Source organism: Eurypyga helias, unplaced genomic scaffold (genome assembly GCF_000690775.1).
Source record: "Eurypyga helias isolate BGI_N326 unplaced genomic scaffold, ASM69077v1 scaffold956, whole genome shotgun sequence".
Lineage (NCBI taxonomy): Eukaryota > Metazoa > Chordata > Aves > Eurypygiformes > Eurypygidae > Eurypyga > Eurypyga helias.
In genome coordinates, this window is record NW_010255893.1 from 77,284 (window position 1) to 99,029 (window position 21,746).

General features: G+C 41.4%; 1 protein-coding gene across 1 annotated transcript in view; it reads left to right on the forward strand.

Moving 5' to 3' along the window:
- The window catches only part of LOC104511013 (voltage-dependent L-type calcium channel subunit alpha-1C), a gene marked incomplete at both ends in the record, with an annotated part of 126,246 nt that overhangs the window by 26,807 nt on the left and 77,693 nt on the right, over nt 1-21,746 (forward strand). The window contains 2 exons of the mRNA XM_010153455.1: nt 1,997-2,158; nt 3,551-3,747. Of these exons, the coding sequence (XP_010151757.1) occupies nt 1,997-2,158; nt 3,551-3,747 (359 nt within the window). The remainder of the gene's footprint in view (nt 1-1,996; nt 2,159-3,550; nt 3,748-21,746) is intronic.

Here is a 21,746-nt window from a genome sequence, read left to right on the forward strand (position 1 = left end):
AAGCTACAGATACTCCAACCTGAAAAGTTTGTGGTGTTTTTTCAGGTTCTTAGCCATCTGTAGTCTTACAACTTTCTTGTATTGTTGTACATTGTTTGGGAGAAGGTGAGACATTGTTTTAATTTTCTGGTGAAAGTTACATTCTTGACTGCCATGAAGGGTCGGAGTCATGTTGATAGGGACGGCAGTTCGTTTTTGTATATATTTAGGTTTAGTAGACTGAATGAGATGAGCATCTAGGGGAAAAGGTTTGAATATCTTATGTAATCACAGCAGTATTCTTTCACCAGAGACATTGTTTAGCCAGAGTAAGGACCTAGAGGTGAGTGAGCAGAGCATCCCCCTCTTGCACAGGGTGAGTTTTGATCCAGTCAGTATTGTATTTCACGTAAGGATCAGTTTGTGAAAGCCAGGATGCTTCATGCTGAATATCACTCCCTTTGGAGCGTAGCATGAGCCATTAACTGATAACTGAACTGACCGCAGACACCTGAAAAACTGTTCTGACTAGAGGGATGCTAGTAGCCAGCTTTGCATTACTAGGAGGCAGTGAATTCTGCTGCATTCCACAGTGGCTGGGGAGCAAACGCAGAGTCTCAGCCTTAGCTGTGAATTGACAAAAGGATTGCCTACGAGTGAAAGTGCTTGTCAAGAGATGTGTCATCCTTATTAGAAAGTATTTAAATTAGTTTAAAAAAAAAGTAATAAAAATGAAAATCCAAGATCTTAGATGATAAATTTTTAAAGTTAACAGTTATCACAAACTCTTTTGGCAGACGTATAACAGACATTTACAACTCATGAATCACATTTTTGAAAAATCACAGCTAATATCAACTTCTCTGAGGAGATGACAGCATTTTCAGGAGACCATTAATGGCTTCTGGCGCTCAGTCATTGCAGAATCATGAGCTCGTAATTGTTCTGATCTGGCTGTTTGTAGACTGTAGAGATCTGGAGGGCTCTCAGTACTTCCAACATTAATGACTTTCCAGTGACAGTGGTTGCCATCACTGCCACCAGTGATAATAACTTTTAAGACCTTTGTAAATGCAAATCCTCACTAAAGGCTTATGAGGCTGGCTTTGTTATTCTGGTTTTACAATGAGGAGAATGAGACCGTGAAAGGTCCATGAATCTCCAGCTGAAGGTACAGCTACTTAGTGCTTTACCAAACCTGGCTACGAGTCAACTTCCCTGGGCTATTCTAGAAGTGTGTGGCTCGCTCATGAGGACTTATACTAGTGTCATACCTTAACAACAGCTATGTAGTAATGTTTTCTTCATATTCCTTTCTGGAGACCTGGGCGACCTCTGTTATAAAGTGATCTGTAAACACTGGGGCAAAACCAGCACTGCTGGTTCGGACTCTCGCGCTCTTCTGACTGAAATAAGGTGAGGTGCATCTGAAGTGCAGGGAGATCCCGAGAGGGCCGAGAGCTCTTGGTTAGTATGGGTTTGGTGGTCCTTCAGCAGCTCAGGCTCTGCCTGAGACTGTCTTGACCTCTGGAAGAACCCAGAACCAGAGTGGGGACATGGCTTCAGTTTGCCATCTCTCCTCATGCTCTGTGGTAACCCAGAATTTGCTCTCTTATGTGCCTCACTGTTCTTGTCCTGTCTCGGTTCTGGTTGTTATTTGGGGTTTTTTTTCTGTGTTTTAACTCTCCTCAGTACTGTCTGGAAGTCAGCTTAGGTCTGGTTTTCAAGAACAGGTTAAGTAACTAATGTATTCCCTCCCCAGGCTGGTGGTATTTCAGTGACAGGTGAGGTAATACCTGTTTTACTTTAGTCTGTAATCCAGGCTGCTGTGGTAAGTTTGTGAAGTGTTGGGGATCTTCTGGAGGGCGGTGATCTGTAAATGTACATCTTTACGTCATCAAGATAACGAGCTTATGTGAGGGGGGATGAAATAAAAATGATGTATCGTTGTGCAATTGATAGCCTCACTAAATTTTGTTCTCTTGCTGATAAGTGCTTCCTTCTGTTCTCTCTGCAGGTCTCCAGGTGGTTTTAAATTCAATTATCAAGGCCATGGTCCCTTTGTTGCATATTGCCCTGCTGGTGCTGTTTGTCATTATCATCTATGCCATCATTGGGCTGGAGTTATTCATGGGGAAGATGCATAAGACCTGCTACCATGTGCAAGGGGGACTTATAGGTAAGGGGAACACTATATGACACATACAAAGATTTTCTGGGGGAGGCTTTCCCCTTATACAATGGAGCATTTGTGCTGGCACAGGAGGCGGGTGGCTGTTGCTCCCTGCTGTGTACCTGTTTGGGGTTTCACAGTGGTGATTCTTTTGTTCTCCTTCTTGGGTATGAATCACCTTTGATGTAGAGAGACTGTCTGTAGCGGTGAGAGGTTAGCTTGCTCCTCTTGGGTACTCAGTTGTTGCTCTGTCTGTAAAGACTGTCAGTTGCTGCTGAACACACTAGTGGTTGTGTTAATGTGGACCTTTGGCACTAAGAGCCAGCCTGGGTTCTTCAACAAATCTCCCAGAAGCTCAAGCAACACTGAAGTAGTGATGAGTTCACCACTAGCAGACTGAGCTGCAACTGAGATGGCATCACGGAAAGGAACAACCCTTATATGTTGTTATTAATCTTGTACGCAAATACGTCTTCATTTTAAACCAGTATCACTGTAGAGGAATATCTAAGTGAGGCCCAGAAGCCTTTTTTTAGTCACAGGCTGTGACTGCGGTTAGAAGTGCAGGTAATAAGAAAACAAAAGTATAGTAATGGGAAGAAACTTTATGCCTATAAATTTTTCTGCTTAAAGAAGTGTTTTCTGTGGCATTTCATGTCCCTTCAGAATATGGTTTAATGGTTTAGTGATGGACTTAGCAGTGTTTGGCTAATGGTTGGACTTGATAATCTTAAAGGTCTTTTCTAACCTAGAAGATTCTATGATTTTGCATATACCAAAGCATCCAGACAGGCTTCTTGAAAGTGTTCTCAGATCTTTGGAAACACGTGTGCAGAATAAGGGGTGGATAATCAAGCAGCAGAGTCTTATAGAGCTTCTGAGTGCCACTGAGCTATTGATAAAATGCCACACAGCTTCTAAACTCCAAAGAGCAGAGCTCCAGAGACTCTCTGCTGTAATTTAGCAGTAGCCTGCCACCGTATCAACCAGATATCTCCAGAGCACTGAACTGCTGCAACAGTTCAGCCTCCTTCAACAGGATCCCTCTCCGTGCTGCAGCTCCCTTCCAAGATTAACCCAGAGGCGAGGTGAAAACACTGGTCGTAACATGCAGCCTAAGGAAATGTAATAGACATGATCTTCTGTTCCCTCTCATGTTGAAAGTCATTTCAGTTTTGATGGTAAAATTTGACAGCTTGGCCATTATTTTTACAAAGGAAAAGCAAAGAACAACAAAACATCCTTCTGCCTGTTAAAATTAATAGTTTCTTGTGTATTTCCTTGTCAAATTCACTGCATAAATGTGTTTGTTCGAATCAGATGTCCTTCACTCACTTATCAGTGTGTCCAATAGCAATTAGTCCTCTTCATCTCCGTTTCTCCCTCCTCTCCTTTAAGATACCCCTGCAGAAGACGACCCGTCTCCCTGTGCCCCCCAGTCTGCGCATGGGCGGCAGTGTCAGAACGGCACTGAGTGCAAGGCAGGCTGGGAGGGGCCTAAGCACGGCATCACGAACTTTGACAATTTTGCTTTTGCCATGCTGACGGTGTTTCAGTGCATCACGATGGAGGGCTGGACAGATGTGCTGTACTGGGTACGTATCCGAAAATGATAAGCTGAAAGGCCTGCTCGCGCGCTCCAGCTACGGGGCTTTAGCTTTCTTGCTTGTTCTCCATAGTGAAGGCATGGTTGCTGGCATGGAGCTTTAATTAACTCAGAATATTAGTGGGTAAAATAGGATGGGTTATCTGGCGCAGTTAAATCAAATGTAAATGTTGATTTTCCATTGATATCTTAATGATGAAAGTTGGCATGTGGCTTATTGGCTTGAAGATTTGCAATGTACCTTTGTTGAGCAGAATGTCATGTAAAGACCCTCTCTGCAGGAGTGAAATATCTCCTATATCTCCAGATTACTGATGTAGAAGTATTTGTGACAGATAACTGTGTGCTCTGCCCATGGCGTTGACGTTACAAAGGCACTACGCTGATCAGCTCCTAGGAAAGGCCTCACAAATCCCTTTACATGCGAGCATTACTCATGATTATGACTTTTAGCGTAATAGTATTAGAATAAATTCTCCTCAGTCTGATAGTGGCATCAATCACGGTTCCATGTTTAGCCAAAACATGACACTATCTTTAATCTAAATGCAGTCTTATCTTGTCCTTTACACTAATTCTGGAAGTTTCAATAGCTTTAGTTTCTACCTTGTAATTCCTAACATGTTGAGGAATTCAGTGGCAATACAGCTACACTGTAGGAGTTAAAATCAGATTCAGCCTTCACAGGTAAACCAGATATAAACATGTTTCTGGATTCAGCTCTTTCCATCACCTTTTGCAGCAATATGTTATGGTCCAGGAATTGAATTCACACACAGCTCAGTCTTGTCTGTATAAGGCTAACCCGGACTGTGACTAGCTTTGAAAACTTATGATGTCGCCTGGTTCTCCAAGGTGGTAGGATTTCCACGGTAAATAAGGCTTGTGCTACAATGCACAATGGAATTTAACTCAAGAAGACCCAAAGCACAGAAAAGACTTAACCTGGACTGAAACCGATAGCACTGTTAACCAACATCAGCTTCTCTCTTAAACATGAGCCCGAAGCTGCATTCTACCCACCAGTGAGTTAGAGTTGATGGGATTTCCCTTTGAAGATTTAGCTAATCTACAATAGATATTCTCTGTGTGGAACAGCTAGTAGTTGTCTCTTTATCCTCGTGAATTTAGATTAGAATTGTGACTCTAGCTTCCTTCTAATGCCTGAGATAAAGGGCAGAGATCAAACCACAGGGGGAGTCTGGGTCTCAGAGCATAAAAATTGCCTTTACTTGAAAAGAGGGTATAGATTAATGAAATAATGAAGAAGAACAGAAGTTAAATCAGAAAAGGAACTGCACAAAACTACTCCACTGCTCAACTATGTCTATATATAATACACTTTGTCGTCTTATCCCATTCAGCTCACATTCTGCCAGTCTTTGTGTGATTGAGAGGGTGTATCGGTAGTTCAGGGCAAATAGAGGAGAGTAAAAGATATCAGAAATAAACATGAAAATAGCTTTGGCAGTGTATACCCTTTAGCATTAAAACCTATCCACAAGTTATTATAATTTTCTCCAAAGGCACGTGTTAGGGCAGATCCTGCCAATCCCCACACTTCTGGGTCCATGCGTCATTTGCATGACTGGTTGTGAATCATTCAGAACTCAGTTATCAGTTACCTAATAAAAGAAGCCAAAAGCATATACTCACTGCTAAATGATTTTCTACCATGGCTGCTGCAGATGGTCTGATTTTTTTGTGGTGTCCCTGCAGCAACCTGGATTTTAACTGTTGGCTTTTGTTTGGTATTCAGCCTGCTTTGTTCACTGATTTACCAAACTGGTCTTTTTTCTTTAGAGATAGTATAGTGAACTAAGACCCGAAATTAATACAGATTGATGGTCACTATTTTTAAGGGCATCCGTACACTTAGCCTCTGAGATTATGGCTTTGATAGAATGCTTGCTTTGGAAACAAAAGAAATAGTTGTTATCAGTTCCCAATTATTCCTAGACAAGACTACAGAAGATAAGAGTTAGCACTGCAGATAAAATTTCAGTAATTGAGAAGGAGGAAATCTAGTTTGTAAAGAATAAAATATATCACGTATGTGTAAAGGTCATGAAATACAAAGTTTGAGTAAATGCCTGAACACCTGAGCTGACAGATATGCTTGGTTAAGCTGCTGTAAACAATCCTAAGAGTACTATTGTCCCATATGACTTTTTGCCTCTTTGTGTTACATTGACAAAGTGGATAGAATTCAGCTCTGATCAGTGTTTGCCATACAGTGAAAAAGGTATCTGAGATGCGATGTGTATTTCCTTCTGCAGAGAGGTCTGTGCTACTCTGGGGGCAGATGTTGGTCGGGAAAATACTACAGGGCATACTTACGGAAAGCACTGTGGCTTTAATATCTGTATGTAGTAGCAGCATCTAAACATTCACACTGTAATTTCATATGTGGGTGTTTCAAACCATTTCTATTGTGGTTTATACAGTAAGCTTTATAGTCCATGGAAAGGACATTCTAGTGTAAGCATTCAAAAGGAAGAGTCCTTCTGGGTAGTAGAGAGTAGAAAAGATGCCACATTTCAATTTCTGAGAGTGAAGGAAGAGTTTTAGTAAATGGGGTAGGATATAAATACAGATTTTAAACTTAGTGTGAGCCACTTTTTCTTAGTGAAGTCTGACTCATATATGAGTCTACTCCCTGTCCTTTTCAGCCAAGGGAGAGTGGACTTGTTGTGGACAACCCATTGGGGGTTGCATCTCCATAGGAGTGAAAAGATAGGAGGCTAGTCTCTTCTCAAGTACATAATGCTTTGAAAGATTTCTTGGATCCACAGTGAGGTCATGGAAATTAAAATGTACTTTATTAGGAAATATATCTGCACAGTTAATTAAATTAGAAATCCAGACTTAAAGATCCTCTCTCTCCAACTACATCCTGAGATAGAAAGTTCAGTGTCCATTTTACACTGAAAAGAAAGAACAGATTAAAGAACAGGATAAGAAAACGTCTGCAAATCAGACAATTTTGCAGCTGAAAATTTTAGGTGATGATTTTCAGAGGTCATTCCTTCAACTTAATGATGTAAACTAATGGCTTATTGTTAAAAGTGCTGAGCATTCCATGTTCAAGCAGGCTGTTAGGCTTTTAGCTCCTCTGCAATTCAGGGTAGACGCCAAGGTTTGAATCTGGGGTCCTGCTGGGGTCAATGGCAAAATTCCAATTAATTTCAAAAGGTCAGGATCTCACCTTCTGTTTTCTAAAATCTTGCTGTTGAGATTTTCCACGTGCAGTTATGTGTACGACATGAAGACTTACAGATGCCTAATCAGGGCCTTGGTGTCTGTTGTGATAGTCTTCCAAGGACATACATATGGATGTAGGGAGTTTTCTTTGCCTCCCTCCTTAAATCTGAAAAAACGAGCCTGACCTAAAACTCAGCAGAACAACAGATAAAGCTCTGGGCTGAATTACTTGGCTGGAAATGTTTAGAAAATGGAGCAATTCCCTTGGTTTGAACTTTTCTGTAAGTGCTTTTCAATTATATCTTCCTATTTTCTGAAAAATAGCTTTTGAAAGGTACCTAGATCTCTGCATTCCTCTCGTTAGGAGTGGAGAGAACCTAGCACATTTTATCATGTTGTCCTTAAAAATACACTAGTAATTTAATGAAACCTATGCCTGTCTTATGCCACACATTGCAAGGTTAAACCTGCATGTTTAAAAGTTAGAAAGCTGTATGACCTTCCACAAGCCCTGGACTCCTAATCCACTTAGTAGCTCTTCAAATTTTACCTTCACTCTCCTGCTTCCTTCTTCATGCTTCCCCTCATGCCTCCTCCAGCTTTTCACCTCTGTTGTGAAGCCTGTCTCCTCTCTCACAGTGTACTATTTCTCAGCCTGTGATCCACATCCTCACAAAAAGATAATCGGAGACAGGAAAGCAATAAACTTTTATTCCCTAGAAGGATCTGACATCAATAAGATCAATACACTTCCCAATCTCCTCTCTCACACAGCAGATAAGACTTGTGAGTAGATTGGCTGCTTTTGAGATCTGAAAAAAACCCAAAATGATAGGGAAAACAGTTTGACAGTGTCACAGTGGCAGGTAAGATAATTACTTACAAGGAGACACATTTTTAATGTAAAATAACTATATTGGACAGGATGAAAATCTGTAAAAAAGAACCTTGTGGACTTTTTGCTGAAGAATTGATCATTGTTGAAGGGAGCGTTAAGTGTTTATGGGAGCACATCTCCTGCACTGCCTCAGTCTTACGAGGTTTACTTTGTCCCAGCATAACTGCCAGGTGGCTTTGCCTCATACACAGTCAGTTCACAGCATCGTTGGAGTAGACAGGCACCTCTTACGATACGTCACATCGTGATTTTTCCTATGCGCTGTAGGAAGATTGAACTTAACTATTCTCAAAACTCTCCTTCATGTACGATCAGCCAGCGTTAGCAGCTCGCTCCCTTGTGCAGGCACCAAGGCCCGTTTCTGAAGACCCCTCAGTCTTGGAAACTTCCAGCAGCACATGCAAATCCTAATGTTACAAATTGAGTCATTTGGTATTTTGTAATCAGACTCTGCTGCAGTCCGTTATTTCTTATTGTCTTGTAGACTAAGGAAGGAAATAAAACCTTGGGCAGTCTGTAACATCCTGGTTAAGTATTTGTAGGCATTTGTTGTCTTCCCTTAATCTTTTTGTAATCTGAGCAGGTTCAATTCTTTCAAACTTCCCTAATGGGGCTTCTTTTTAATTATTTTTAATCAGTTTGTTACCATCTTTCAGGGGAAGCTTCACTCCTAAGTTAAATGCAATTCGGACAGTGCCCTGTCTCTAGAAAGGCTTTCATCTTGATGTGAAATGTGCTTTCTGCAGCTGGAGCCCTGTGACACTGCATGCAAAACTGCCCACTGCACCCTCAGTTTTACGCGCCTGGTGTCTCCACTACCCTGCATCTAAGCAATCATGTCGATAAATGAAAACAGAGTGCAGAACAAGTGCGGAACGCAACCGTACCGTGTTGCGTTGGGCTGTTCACACTGCAGGGTAGTGAAGAACCTGGTTCTGTGTACAGCTTGCCCATTACAGCTGGAATTGTCGGATTGAGTAATTCTACATGATCTCCTTGATGATTATTAATAACGAGCAGCCTTGAGCCTGCCATTGTTTATGGAGTATTGGCTTTGTCCCATGTCGTTTGGACAACACTTCAGGATACTTGGTTGAGTCTCCGAAAATAGCATGCAGTGCCTCCAGGGACAGTTTACCTCAAGGCTCTAACTGTAAGTTAGAGAGTGTGGTATTGTGATAGATGGACTAAAGCCAGGTCTGGATGAGATCCAGGGCACTAACCTGTCCCTGGAAGAGATACCTGAACTGGCACATCATAAGCTGACTCCCTCAAATTTAACTGAACAATCCTTTGTAGGCTTGCCCAGTCCCTAGGCAAGAAAAGGTTTTAGTAATCTGAAACAGTGCGGTAGAGCCACCACAGCGTAATGAGAGCCACAGTGTAGGGAGGCTGAACCAGTGGAAACATTGAGAGGCATCACATCCCCAGGGACAGCACTGAGTAGCACATATAGATGCAATGGATTAAACAGGCTGTCTGGAAGATCCTTCCATCTCTGAATCTGTGAGATCATACTTCCAAGAGTCACTAAATGAGCTTGAAACTGGAGCTTACAGTCACCCTTACAATTCCCGTCATGAAATCAAAACGCAACAAGCTGGACAACAGATACCATTTACTTTGCTGACAGCATTGCTGTGTCTTGGGAGCTTTTCTCAAACCCTCGCAGCCTGTTGCAGCCAATGAGGAAGATGATGTGAGGAATACAGAGGTATTGCCACGAAGTGGAAGACATAAAATGCAGAGCTGCAACCCCCAATTTTCGCCAGCTGTGTTTTTCCTTCTAACCCTTTATTCTTGCAGCACTTAGGCTTGAATTAGTAAGGCTTTCCACACAAGAGAATGATCTGATTCTAAGAATATATCTGTCTACATGTTTCCATGGTGTTTATTCCCCATCCACCCCCACCCCTCTAAGAAAATGCTGGGCTTTTATTGTTGCGGGGTTGAGGTTTTTTAATCATCTTTTTGGCAGGGTTTTGCATGGATGTGAAAAATTTACAAAGAATAAGCACGCAAGTATGAGCAACCCATCTCTCTGTTCGCAGAGGTTGTTTTCATCTCCATCTGCTGTAACAGTGGTGGGTAAGGGGAGAGGGCCCATAGCTCAGAGCACTGAAGGGCCACAGCATTTAATGCACTGAAAAAGCCATGTCCACACTGAATTTGCATAAATGCTGACCTAAATCTGTTTTCCTTTTTCTCACGAACAACCGCACGTGCAACTGTCATGGTCGCCTGAACTGCTGCCTTGGAAGTGAGTAACAGCAGTGACTTGCTGGTTGCCACCTGCCACAAAAACCTGCTGCTGAACGTTTGTTCAATGCAAAATAGGCACTTATTGTGTGAAATGAAGTTTTCATGAGCCCTTCAGACCTCAACTTTGGACCTCTCAGTCCTCTTCCTCTACAAAGAAAGAAACTCACCATTAAAAATAAGGTGCCTTGGGTTGGTTATGGGGAGGTGTTGATGGACACCCTCTGCCCAGTGCTCCTGCGTGGGAAGGACCTCTCTAATAGCCCTGTCTTTCTGTTGCCCTTTCTCTAATTCTTTCTTCTTTTGTTCTTCCTTAGACTGTTTCCTAATTGCTGCTGTCTAATCACCACAGAGACCTTTCTTTTAATCTTTAATCTTTTGTCCCAGAGCTATAAATTAAGAGCTAAGCTACTGGGACACCTATATATGACTTAGGATTTTGAGTGGCTCTGTTTGTGGGTGCGCTGCTTGGGCCCCAGTACCAGTTTTTAAAGAACTAATGAGCGTTGCCCTCTGAAACGATCATCTTCAGACTTGTTAAATTTGTACCCACTAGATGAATTCTCAAATAACAGACTTTGGCTCATTATCTAGAACCTGGGAAAGAGACAGGGGAATGCTACCAATGTCAGAACACAAGTGGTGGCTCTAGAACTGACTATAAAACTGATGTTTATTTTGAGTTTAATTTGTTTCAATATCTTGTTTTCAAGACAAAGAACAATATGACTAAACCCTCACCAATCTTATTGTGAAAATAAGTCTTTTCTGTCTGCAAGAATTGGACCACTCATATTGGCTTTATTCATTGATTTCACTGGGATTTCTGCCTGACCAGGACTTGAGGGCTCAGTATGATGGGTGGTCATACCATCATAAGCGTGTAGTTTAGCTGTGCCCATGGCCTCCTCTACAACCGTCTCCTTCTAACTCCAATCCTCTCAACTGCACCCGAATTGGAGGCCTAAAAACAGTGTTGGGCATATGTCCCTAATGAATCAAAGTGACCAGTAGGAGAAAATGAAGGGTTTAGGACTCAGTCGGAGGTATATTTACCACAGAACTTCCATAGTGTGGATTTTTAAAGCATATAGAGAAGAAATCGGTCCTGGACATCGTGCTGATTGTCCCTACTTGGTGTTGCTGTTAAGACTCACAAGAAAAGGGAAAGGGTTGTCTGCCAATAATGCAGTTGCACCTCATTCAGGCTCTTTTATAGTCGTTCGTCCAGTGAACCCCTAGCGCTTATATACAGTATCTGTGAGTGGCTAATGTGCCTATCAGGTGATTGTTTGTTATCTGTGTGCTATGAGTTCTGGACATTGTACGTTTTGGGTGTGATTTCATGACCAAAAGCTGGATTTATCATCTAAAATGTAGAATGGTTTTCTAGCAAGATCATAGGTTGGGCATTGGATACAAAGGAAACTGGGATATACTGTGCAAAAAAAAAGAATTGACAGTCATGCCTCCACTTATTAAAGAAGATAGTGATTATCTACAGCTTATAGTGCTGTTTTTCATTATCTTTATTTTTAAGGACTTAATTGACCATGTAAATCAATAAACAGTATGTGCCACGTATTCCTGCACATGCAGCCGTCAATGCGGTTCTGATATACTTGTGGTAGAATTTGCTATCAGAATGCACTGAGACAAATAGAAGCAGTTATAAAACAGCAGTACAGTAATACAGGCAGAAAATCCTTTCTGGATAATCAGCCATGCAAATGTAAATACAAAATAAACAGAGACAGGAAGGGATAGCCCGGAATTGTAAGATGAAATCTTTAGATTTGGAAACCCACCATCCTAGGGGATATTTTCATGCTTGAAATCAGCACTTTATTCTTTTGGAGTGAATTTCCAAAGCCTTTAAAAGATGAAAAGGTTTTTAAATAACTGAGCAGCGTAAGAGATGGAACTGCTGCAGTAGCTATAATGAAAGAACTATCAGGCCTGTGGCTAAATAGCCTTTGGGCTTTTGGATGACTTTTTCAAAGATCAACCTTTTCCTTTTAAAGGGAAAAAAAGCTATACACACTTACGTGGGAACAAGGCAACTCACGCAAAGCTGTGTGGCTGTTGCCTCTGGAGGCCTGAATTCAAATCCTGATTAAGTCACACAAGCCCAAACAATTTTTGGAGGTCACTCCGTGGCATTTCTGCAAATTGCAAATCCACCCAACAAACAAACCCGCTGGTGTAATCAGTCAGGAGAGAGAATGAAGCACCTTGATGGGTGCTGTTACCTCCATAGGGTACTTTGGCACAATGCTGCAGATGGATCAAGGACATGGACCTTCTCTACGCAGACCTACTGTTCAGGAACCAAGAGGAGTAGTCTAATAAGAGGTAGGGAAAATGGCCTTTCAGCCATCTCTGTCAACAAGTAGAATGGATCAAGAGCAAGGGCTTGGCATAGTAGGCTCCAGGCTATGTTTGTGGAAAGACTCAAAGATCTGCTTGGTCTGGGCCTAGTGTCTTCAAGAGCTTTGTCTGGGTCAAGTGTATGGCCCGTTCTTCCCCAGCTAGTCTGTATGACACAGTCAGCCTCAATGCAAACAGAGTGACCTGGTCCACCATTGGGGGGAAAAAAAAACAACACCAAAAAAACCCCCCAAAATAAACAAACAAACAAAAAACCAAACCAAAAGCTCTTCAGGGAATTGTTTACATCCTCAAAGTGCAACAGTTCAGCACACTCTAGAATGCGGGTTGATTTATCACTTGGCAATAGATGAATTTAAATATTTCACAATTGGCTAACATGTTCTAAACCGAACTTAGACACATTTAAATTTTTTTTTCTCTTTTACACATTAAACCTGGAGAGAGTGAGGTGCCAAAGCAGGAGCTTCTTGGAGCTCAGAATTTGTCTTAGACATAAGAAATACTCACTGTGTAACCAATATTTTCAGTGTGATTTCAGAATTCCCCTATTGCCAAGCATACTCCAGGAGTATGTAGCCCCCCTCCAGTTTCCACAGAAAAATAGACGAGTCCCACAAGAAAGCGCAGAGAGTACAGGTGGGATGGGAGGAAGTGTAAATGTTAGCTTCCTGATTATTTCTGTTTTCCCTTCCCTAGTCTAGCTGACTACTTGAATTTCCCAGTGGTACTTGCACTACCAAAATCAAATATGCTGAGATTTTGTCAGCGAAATCCACTTTTCACATAGTTGATTTGCCATGGTAATCCATGTCCCTTTGGAACATTACTAGTACTAATAAATGTTGCAACTTTGCATAAACAAAACTCAGTTAACTGCTGTTTTCTTTAAGTTAAGGGAGAGCCTAACTTTTTTCCTCTATTTTGAAATCAAAAGTGTGAAGTCAAATGCCAGTGGCCTTCAACATCAGTTGAAGATATAGAGTAAACTTGTGTAAAGGCCATTTGAAATTACAGATTTAATTAAGACAGTAGTAAACACACCCAAGTCAATATTGCCCCCCTACCTCTCCAGCAAGCACAAACTACCATGCCATAGGTATATGGGATCAGGAAGCATTTTCAACAGAAATAGCTTGCAGTGGAAAAACAGTTCAGCTCAATCACTGTGTGCCACAGACATTTTGACCTGCTGGTATTTGAATACAAGTTTTAATTCTCTTCTCACTCTCAGGCAGAGACCCTGTATTGCCCGTAATAGCTCAGGCTGTTAAAAAAAGCCTGACTGGGAAGAAAAAAACCAACACCCAAACAACACCAATATGCACCCAAACCAAAACCAGCTGAAATAGGAATATAGAACTTCAGTAAAGAATGAAATAATGTTGTGGAGTCCGGTGGTTATGGACTGGGGGCTAAAACACAGTGGAAGGATTCAGTGTCAGTATACAGTATCAGTAACCCAGGGCTACGTGGTTGAAATTTGGGTTTTTTTTATATATTTCTCAGACTTCATACAGTTTTTCCCAGCTGAGAAAGCGTTCATAGCCTTGAAAACGTGGGGCCAGTATTTAATGAGTGATGAAAATATGACTCAGTGCTGTCATAAAGAAATAAGCTTGGCAAAGTCTACTGGTAGCAATGCACTTCGTGTATACTGTGTGCAACAAAAGCAAATACCATTTGCTTCACATCTTTTATGTGTTCTTCATTGAAGAGAGTTCATATAACAGCAGAACAGCATTCCACGGTGATTGTGTGACTTGAAAGAAGCTCAAACAGCTCTTTTACATGTTTTCACTTTGCCATCAGGCCCCTGACATGGTTGTGGGGCAGTGCTGCTAGATCTGCGCTCTAGCCTTGCTCTTGCACGGGTTGCAGCAGCCTTGTAAGGCTCTTCTGTGAGACTCTTGCCGTTACATAGCCTCCCCAAGAATTTCAAGCCAGTGGAGCTGTATCATCCCCTGGAGTGGGTGCCCTCATGACCCTGAGAGCACACAAGCCCAGCACCGCTTTCACTTGTCTTCTCTGTAGTGCTGTGTGGGAAGCTCAGTACTGGAGGCTTCACCCTCTTGTCAGGGAGATCAGACAGCATAGCAATGAACTTAGAGCAATAGCCAAATTTGTTCTAAAATAAACCAGGAATTACGGTTCACCTGGATTAGAGCGGGTGTGATTGGGTGAGGGCATCTTCAGCAGTTTCAACAAGGTCTTTGTTAGCAGGGCTGAAGAAGCAACCTCTACATACTCCACCTTCTCGGGTCTGTCTGCTCCCTTTCCTCTCTCTCTTCTGGACTCATCTTCCATTGCTGCGGTTTCCTTGATACTTTCTCAAGGGTTCTCTGTTGCAAATTAATCTCTTCCCTTGATGTTTCTGTTGCCCTCATCGAGGCAGTCCTTTCTCAGTTAACGGCTGCATTTAGCTCATGCAGAGAGTCCTGTACAAATTGCCAATATTTCTAGCTCAGAGTGGAATTTTAATTTGCTCTTTCCATCACTACAGAGCATACAAGAACAATTGGAGAACCAAGGTACACATAGGAATCTTATTATTCTTCCCACTGCCCACGTATGATGAATCTTGCCTGCATTATTTGCTTTTAGCCTACAGTGAGGGTGCAGCAGAATGACCTGTCTGGAGCATTCTCTGCCCTCGTTCATGATCCCTGTGCGCTTGTCTTCATCCAGATCTGTCTTGCCTGTCTCCTGAAGACGCTCTGGAAAAAGGTTATAGGTGTCTATGTGTCTACATATGGAATTTGTAAAATTCCATAATAGAGGTACCACAGTAAGGAGAGACTTAAAAATAACTTTTTGGAGAGAACAACTGGGTTTAAAATTTGCCTTCTCTTTTGCTACTTCAAAATAAATGTGATTGTCAAAACAAATAATTTTTAACAGGAGCGACCAATCAAGTGCTGCTCCTTCCTTTGAGTGTCATCAGTTCAGACTGAAGCTGGGTGCAGCTCTCCAGTCTCTCCTTTGCATCCGATAGTGCCATCTACAAAACGCATAGTATTGCAGAAGACTCATAAGGAGCAACTGTGGCTTGGAGTCCCTTTTAAGACTATTAAGGTACTGATGCTTAGAAATTCCACCCAGAATAAGAGCAAAGGCATCTGGAGCCTTTTGCTCATATTTTAAGCCATTCAGAAGCAATTTTATTCCATTGTTTCTAACTCCATAAAAAGTAAGTCTAGTTTATTTTAGTTTGTATATGTTTGCTTATCACAAGTTTTGAAGGGTGGGTTTTTTTCACCCCATCTCTGTCCCTTTGCCTTAAGTCAGCTCCCAGACCTTAAATTCCCACTCCTTATCACCTGACTTAAAGACTCAGGAAGGCTGAAGGTGTGTTTCAGATTGACAAGATAAACAGTACTTCTCATGATCCACTAGACTGTCTACACTGAAATGCTTAAATCTTTTTGTCATTTTTTAGTTGCAATGTACATTAAACTTCTAATTTTTCCCAGGGGATTTCAGAAAATGAGCCCTTTTTGATATATTTCTCCCAATCCTGTGCCCCATCCCATTCAAGCAAAACACATGCATATCAGTTCATTTCTGCTGGTAACAATAATATTGACCACTAACTTCAGCGGAATCATTCATGTGCCTTAAATTATGCACATCCCTGAATACTGGATTAAAAACCAGCCAAGCAAAGACAACTAATTAAATGTTAAATGCTGAAGTATCTGCAAGGTGGAGTCTTTATTCTTAGTATAACAGTGCCCTAAGTTTGAATCCAGCTTTAAAGATATATGATGGGTAATAGGAAATATGATACTTTTCATGCTCTTTCTGTGGGTGGTGAAGTCAGCTGGAATTGCACTGTGTATAGAATAGACTTACTTGAGGTGTATGTGGAGACCAGGCAGGAATTTCTCAAGTAAAAATGTGCTTTTTTCATGTCTTTATTGACATGGTACGCAGCAGACTCACACCATTGAGGCTCCAAACAAATCACCAGATTCAGGATGTGTAGGATTTCAGTGTTAAAGAAGCAATCCCATAGTTTGTCCCACAGGCTGAAAAAAGTGCTTATGGAGCCTAACATATAGAAAATCAATTCTAGTTCTGTGTCTCCTTTTTGCTGTACCTTTAGTTCTTTGCCACCTCATTGATATCTCTCTGGGACTTCTTTTAAGCATTTATAGTTTTGTGAATAAGTTAGAAATTGTGAATAACAATAATTTCCTTGCTAAAAGTAATATTAAGAGCAGTGGGGCTCTTAATGAATTGCAAAATGCATAATTAATATATTTATCACATGCATCACATGGAAAAAACCCAGTATAACATAAGCAGCGTACCGTTTAGAGATCAGAAAAAAATACAGTGTGCAGGATTTGTTACCAGAGCTAACCAACAATATGAAATCTTTGCACATTTATTTGTATCACAGTCTCAGTATTCACAGCCCAATTACTGACGAGTTGTTTAAGAGCATGACCATTAAAGAGACAGTTGTCTTAGCTCTCCGAGGAGAAGGTGGTGAGAGAAAGAAAGGAGTCAAACCTTCACAAGTCCTCTGCCTGCTCTGACTACGAACAAGAACTTTCAAGGCAAAGACTGCAAATACTGCAGAGCCAAGGTGTTCTTAAGCCCAGATCAGCTCTGCAGTTGGGAAGTAAACTGGAAGACAATGATTCACTGAACAAATACTTTCATTTTTGTTTGCAGAGCAGCCTCAAAAATCACGCTATCACGAGTTACAGTTCTTAGTTGGATGTTCTTAGGAACTGCCAGCAATAACCTTTTTCTTGTGTGGGATGAGTATTTTGTTCCTCGGCTGCTTCTGCTGATGTAATATGTGTGGAATGACGAAAGGTAGAAAAATGAATCTTTCAAAGTTTTGCTTCTTCACTGAAAAAATTTATCTGGACACTTTCTGGGAAATTCACCCCACCTTAGTTACTTCTGAAGGGTTACATTGGTTTTATGTGACCTTCTTTATTCCCTGACTCCATGAACGCAAAGCATTTTAGTCAGCCTGTGAAGTTTCAGAAACAAAGCAAAGCTTTAACTATTGTGAAAGCAGCATGAAGATGTTGTGGAAGCCAAAGAAATAATAGGAGAGTAGGAGTACTTTACTTTCTAGGCCACCCAGCCCTTTCTTGAGAGGTAGGATTTACTGACAGTCTGTAATGGAGGTTGTTTTTTTTTCTTTAATGTTGTCAACACAGCCATAGCTGTGAAGGGTGAAGTCCATCCTCTGTTTATTTTAATTGGTTGTGTACCTGAACTCTGAGTGAAAGATATGGAAGAAAACACTTCTCCCTCAATGCAAAACAGGTCATCATCCTATAAAAAATGTTTCTAGTGTTGTTTAAGCAGAGTTCAAAGTTGTAGTTCCATGAGCATATGTGTGAATGAAATGCGTTCATCCAAATATTCATGGGATGAGAAGGAAAGAGGGAGTGGAAAATGATGATTTATGTTTTACTCCAAACCTCTTTACTTTGTAATGGATCAATCATAGACAGCTAAATCACACATTAGTATATGCATGGTCCTTTATGCATCACCTGAGCCATGCCTGCCAGTAGTTACCATCTGATCTTTGATCTAAGCTGAAGAAATCACTTCTAAGCATCCTTAAATTTATGAAGGTCCTTCAATAGTTTTCCTGAAAAAGATAGTTTTCAAAATGAAGGCTTCAAGCATGAAGATGTATTCAGCGACAATTGTTACCCCTTCTTGCTGCTCCCAGTAGTCTCCATTTTTATCTTATTACAAGAAAGACTTGGGTTTCAACTAGAGATCTTGCTGCTGACCATTACACTTGGATAGAGTATTTCCTGAGGCAGTGAATTCCACAGATAAGCTGCATAAAATAGCATTTCTACACAATATTTCCAAATTTACTGCCCTTTAATTTATTAAGTACTCTGCTCCTCTTGATTAATGTCCCTCTGTGAAGGGTAATACACTTCATTATAGAATACTTGAAGCACTTGACTTGTATTTAACAAAGGCTATCGTAACATTCTATAGTAATTAGAAATCAATTAGCAATTTATTCAAGAGATAGAAGCCTAGCCCTGGTGTCCTAGCTAAGTTAACATCAAGCTGCAGCTCTTCAGTGTTGTGCAGAGAGTAAGGCAGACCATTTTTTTTCTTCAGCTTGCTGCTTTCCAGTGACAGCCACCCTTCTATGATGGATTAAACTTTTGCTGTAACTTTCAGTTATTTTTGAAAGACATGTGGCACAAAATGTCAGGGTGTGGGTATGTGAATTGGAAAGTCAGCAGAATTTAGTGTATTGTGTCTACCCCTCCCATTAAGTGACTGAAAGACCTCCACTATGTGCTTGATGATGCTCAACCATTATGTTAATAGATAATATGCCTCTTGCCTCTAACGTTATCTTTGACCTGTGTAATGAATGAGATATTTGCAAAATATACTAGATTCCTATCCCTGAGGGAAAAAGAAATCTCTAAATAAATAAAGCATGTGGATGTCCTGTGGCTTTACCAATATGTCTTTGTCTATGTCTTCTGAGGAACCAGAAGACATAGGCACAAAGGTCTATTTATCTCTATAAATATTTATTCTCGGGCCCCTACTGAAATTTCTGGTTGTAGCTGTGATCAGCAAACTACAGAATTAAAAATCCTGGTGTTATTTCTAGGATAATATCTGTATCATTGAGAGAAAAGCCTTCAAGGGGACGTTGAAATGCTATAGTCCTGATAACAATTACAGATGCTTGGCAAAGGAAGAGCTCATCCCCAGTACGTGAGGTCCATCCGACCTCAAGTCTGCTGAAACACCCTCTTTTCGTCATGCCGCTGAGTGGTTTCTTTGACAGTACCCGGTGAGGCAAGGTAGCATCCCGCTTTGCAGATTGGAAAGCTGAAGCATAGCAAGCCACAGCAATGTCACCACAGTGCCAGGGAGGGTATATAGCAAATCATGAGAAGGAATCTAAGATCCATTCTAAGACGCGTTCATGTTCAAAAATTCGTCAACTTCCTCACTGTCGAGAGTAGTGAGACATAAGTCTTCAGAAGTGAGCTGTGGAAGGTCAGGTAGTTTGGCTCCGAAAGGGAATTACTTCTATAAATGACAATCTGAAGATTCCCACCAATGCTGTGCTTCCAGCTGACCTAAAAATTGTCCCATCTGTGCTTAAGTTGACATGAGGTTGCAATCACCTTGACTACTGTAGCTGGAATATTATAATTCAGACCTGCGCTGGCTGGTAGTCTTTGTTCAGAACTGTACATTTCGATGATCCACCCTTTCGTTTGAGATGCATGTGGTTAATAGTAAATGCTCCGGGAGAAGTAGTGCACTCAGTGGCCAGAGAGCTCAACTGTGTGAACATCCTAGAGAGGTAACTTATAACTGAGCCATTTTCTGTTTGCTCTAGACAACAGTGCAAAATATATTTTGCAGACCTCATTTTCTGCCCATGGCAGGGGGTTGGAACTAGATGAACTTTAAGGTCCCTTCCAACCCAAACCCTTCTGTGATTCTATGGTTCTGCGCTCACTAGTGTGGAAACAGTAATACTCCCTCTGATCGTGTCGTGACCCTCTGCAGCTTCTCCGCTTCAGTGGCATAATTAGGAAAAAATCAGCTCTGCCACATAAGTTACGCCTGCAGTGGAAGCCTCCAACAGGAGGCATGCACGCAGGATTGACAGCGGCGTATCTGCTGAACGATAAGTTTCCAGGAAGCGGGTTCTCTCAAACACGGGAGCAAGGTTTTTAATGATAACTGTACGGGAGCATTGTTCACGTCAGGATAGTCCATCCCAGGCTTCTGGGATACTTCCATTTTGGAGGAAGCATTTCCAGATATTTGAAAAGGTACGATTTTAGCCAAGAATTTAATGTTTCTTAAATGTTAATATGTTGCGGTTACTTTTTTGAGTAAGTCTGGTTTTTTTTTCCCCCCAACTTCTGTCAAGCAAACTATATCTCTGCATTTCTCCTGCAGATGTTTTTCAAGAGCAAATAGTAAGCTTGTAGTGTACTCTCTTTAACCAAAGGTGGGTTTTTTGACATAATTTACCAAGCACCTAGTGTTATGTCAACACACAGCATACATTCCTGTCACCTGGGGCTCAGTCCCACAATGCATGGAATAACCTCACCTTCTACTAAAGAAAATGAGACATGAGAGCACCAAACGTAGAGTCCAGTGACAGAGAGACAGACTCGGATGTCTGCCACATACTGATGGTTACTCTACACTTGTGAAGCTATCAGTGTCTCTGCTTCTCAGCTTCTCTGTCACCTGTATGACTGGGCAATTAAAAGGAGATGGAAAGCTTGACCTCCTAAATGTTCAGTCTGAGCAGTCCCAAATGCTGTACTGTAGCAGAATGCAGGTCTATTTTTCAGGTCTAATTTGTGCTGATGCTAGCTGGTACAATTGTTATGCAATTGTGCAGGCATTGAGAATAGCCAGAGTACACTGTAGTCTAGTTATATACTTTACCAGGCTACGACAGAAGCTTCTTGACATCTGGAAATTCCTTTGTTCCAGAGTTGTACTGAAGACACCCTGACACTCACCTGAATTCTGCACCCATAGAATCACAGAACGGTTTGAGTTGGAAAAGACCTTAAAGCCCACCTAATTCCAACCCCCCTGCCATGGGCAGGGACACCTTCCACTAGACCAGGTTGCTCAAAGCCTCATCCAGCCTGGCCTTGGACACTTCCAGGGATGGGGCATCCACAGCTTCTCTGGGCAACCTGTCCCAGTGCCTCCCCCCCCTCTCCATGAAGAATTTTTTTCCAGATATCTAATCTAAATCTCCCCACTTTCAATTGAAACCCAGCACCCTGGCATTTGCTATTTAAGATTCACTTGTACCAAAGCTTTGAGAGGTCCTACTGTTCCAGCTGACAAAAAATCATCGATAGATAACTACCATACAGATGAGACTTTCTTGTCACCATTTATCATAATTAGAGGGAAGTTGAGTCATTGTGCCTGTGCTGGTAAATTCTTATGGCAGTTTTTCAAAGTCATTCATACTTGTTGTTTGTGCAGGTTGCTTTATATTGATAGTGGAGTCCTTTGTAGAAGAGAGAGGATGTTAATCTTTACTTAATTCCAGTTTGGGCAATTACATTTTGCCTGCCTGATTTCTCCACTGTGATTTCAAGCGAATTTTTACTTCCATCTTTATATACCATGATGTTTTGTTGTCTTTAGAGCACTGATGTGTGTCTCACACCAGCGGTGTCTACATTTTGGTCAGGTGG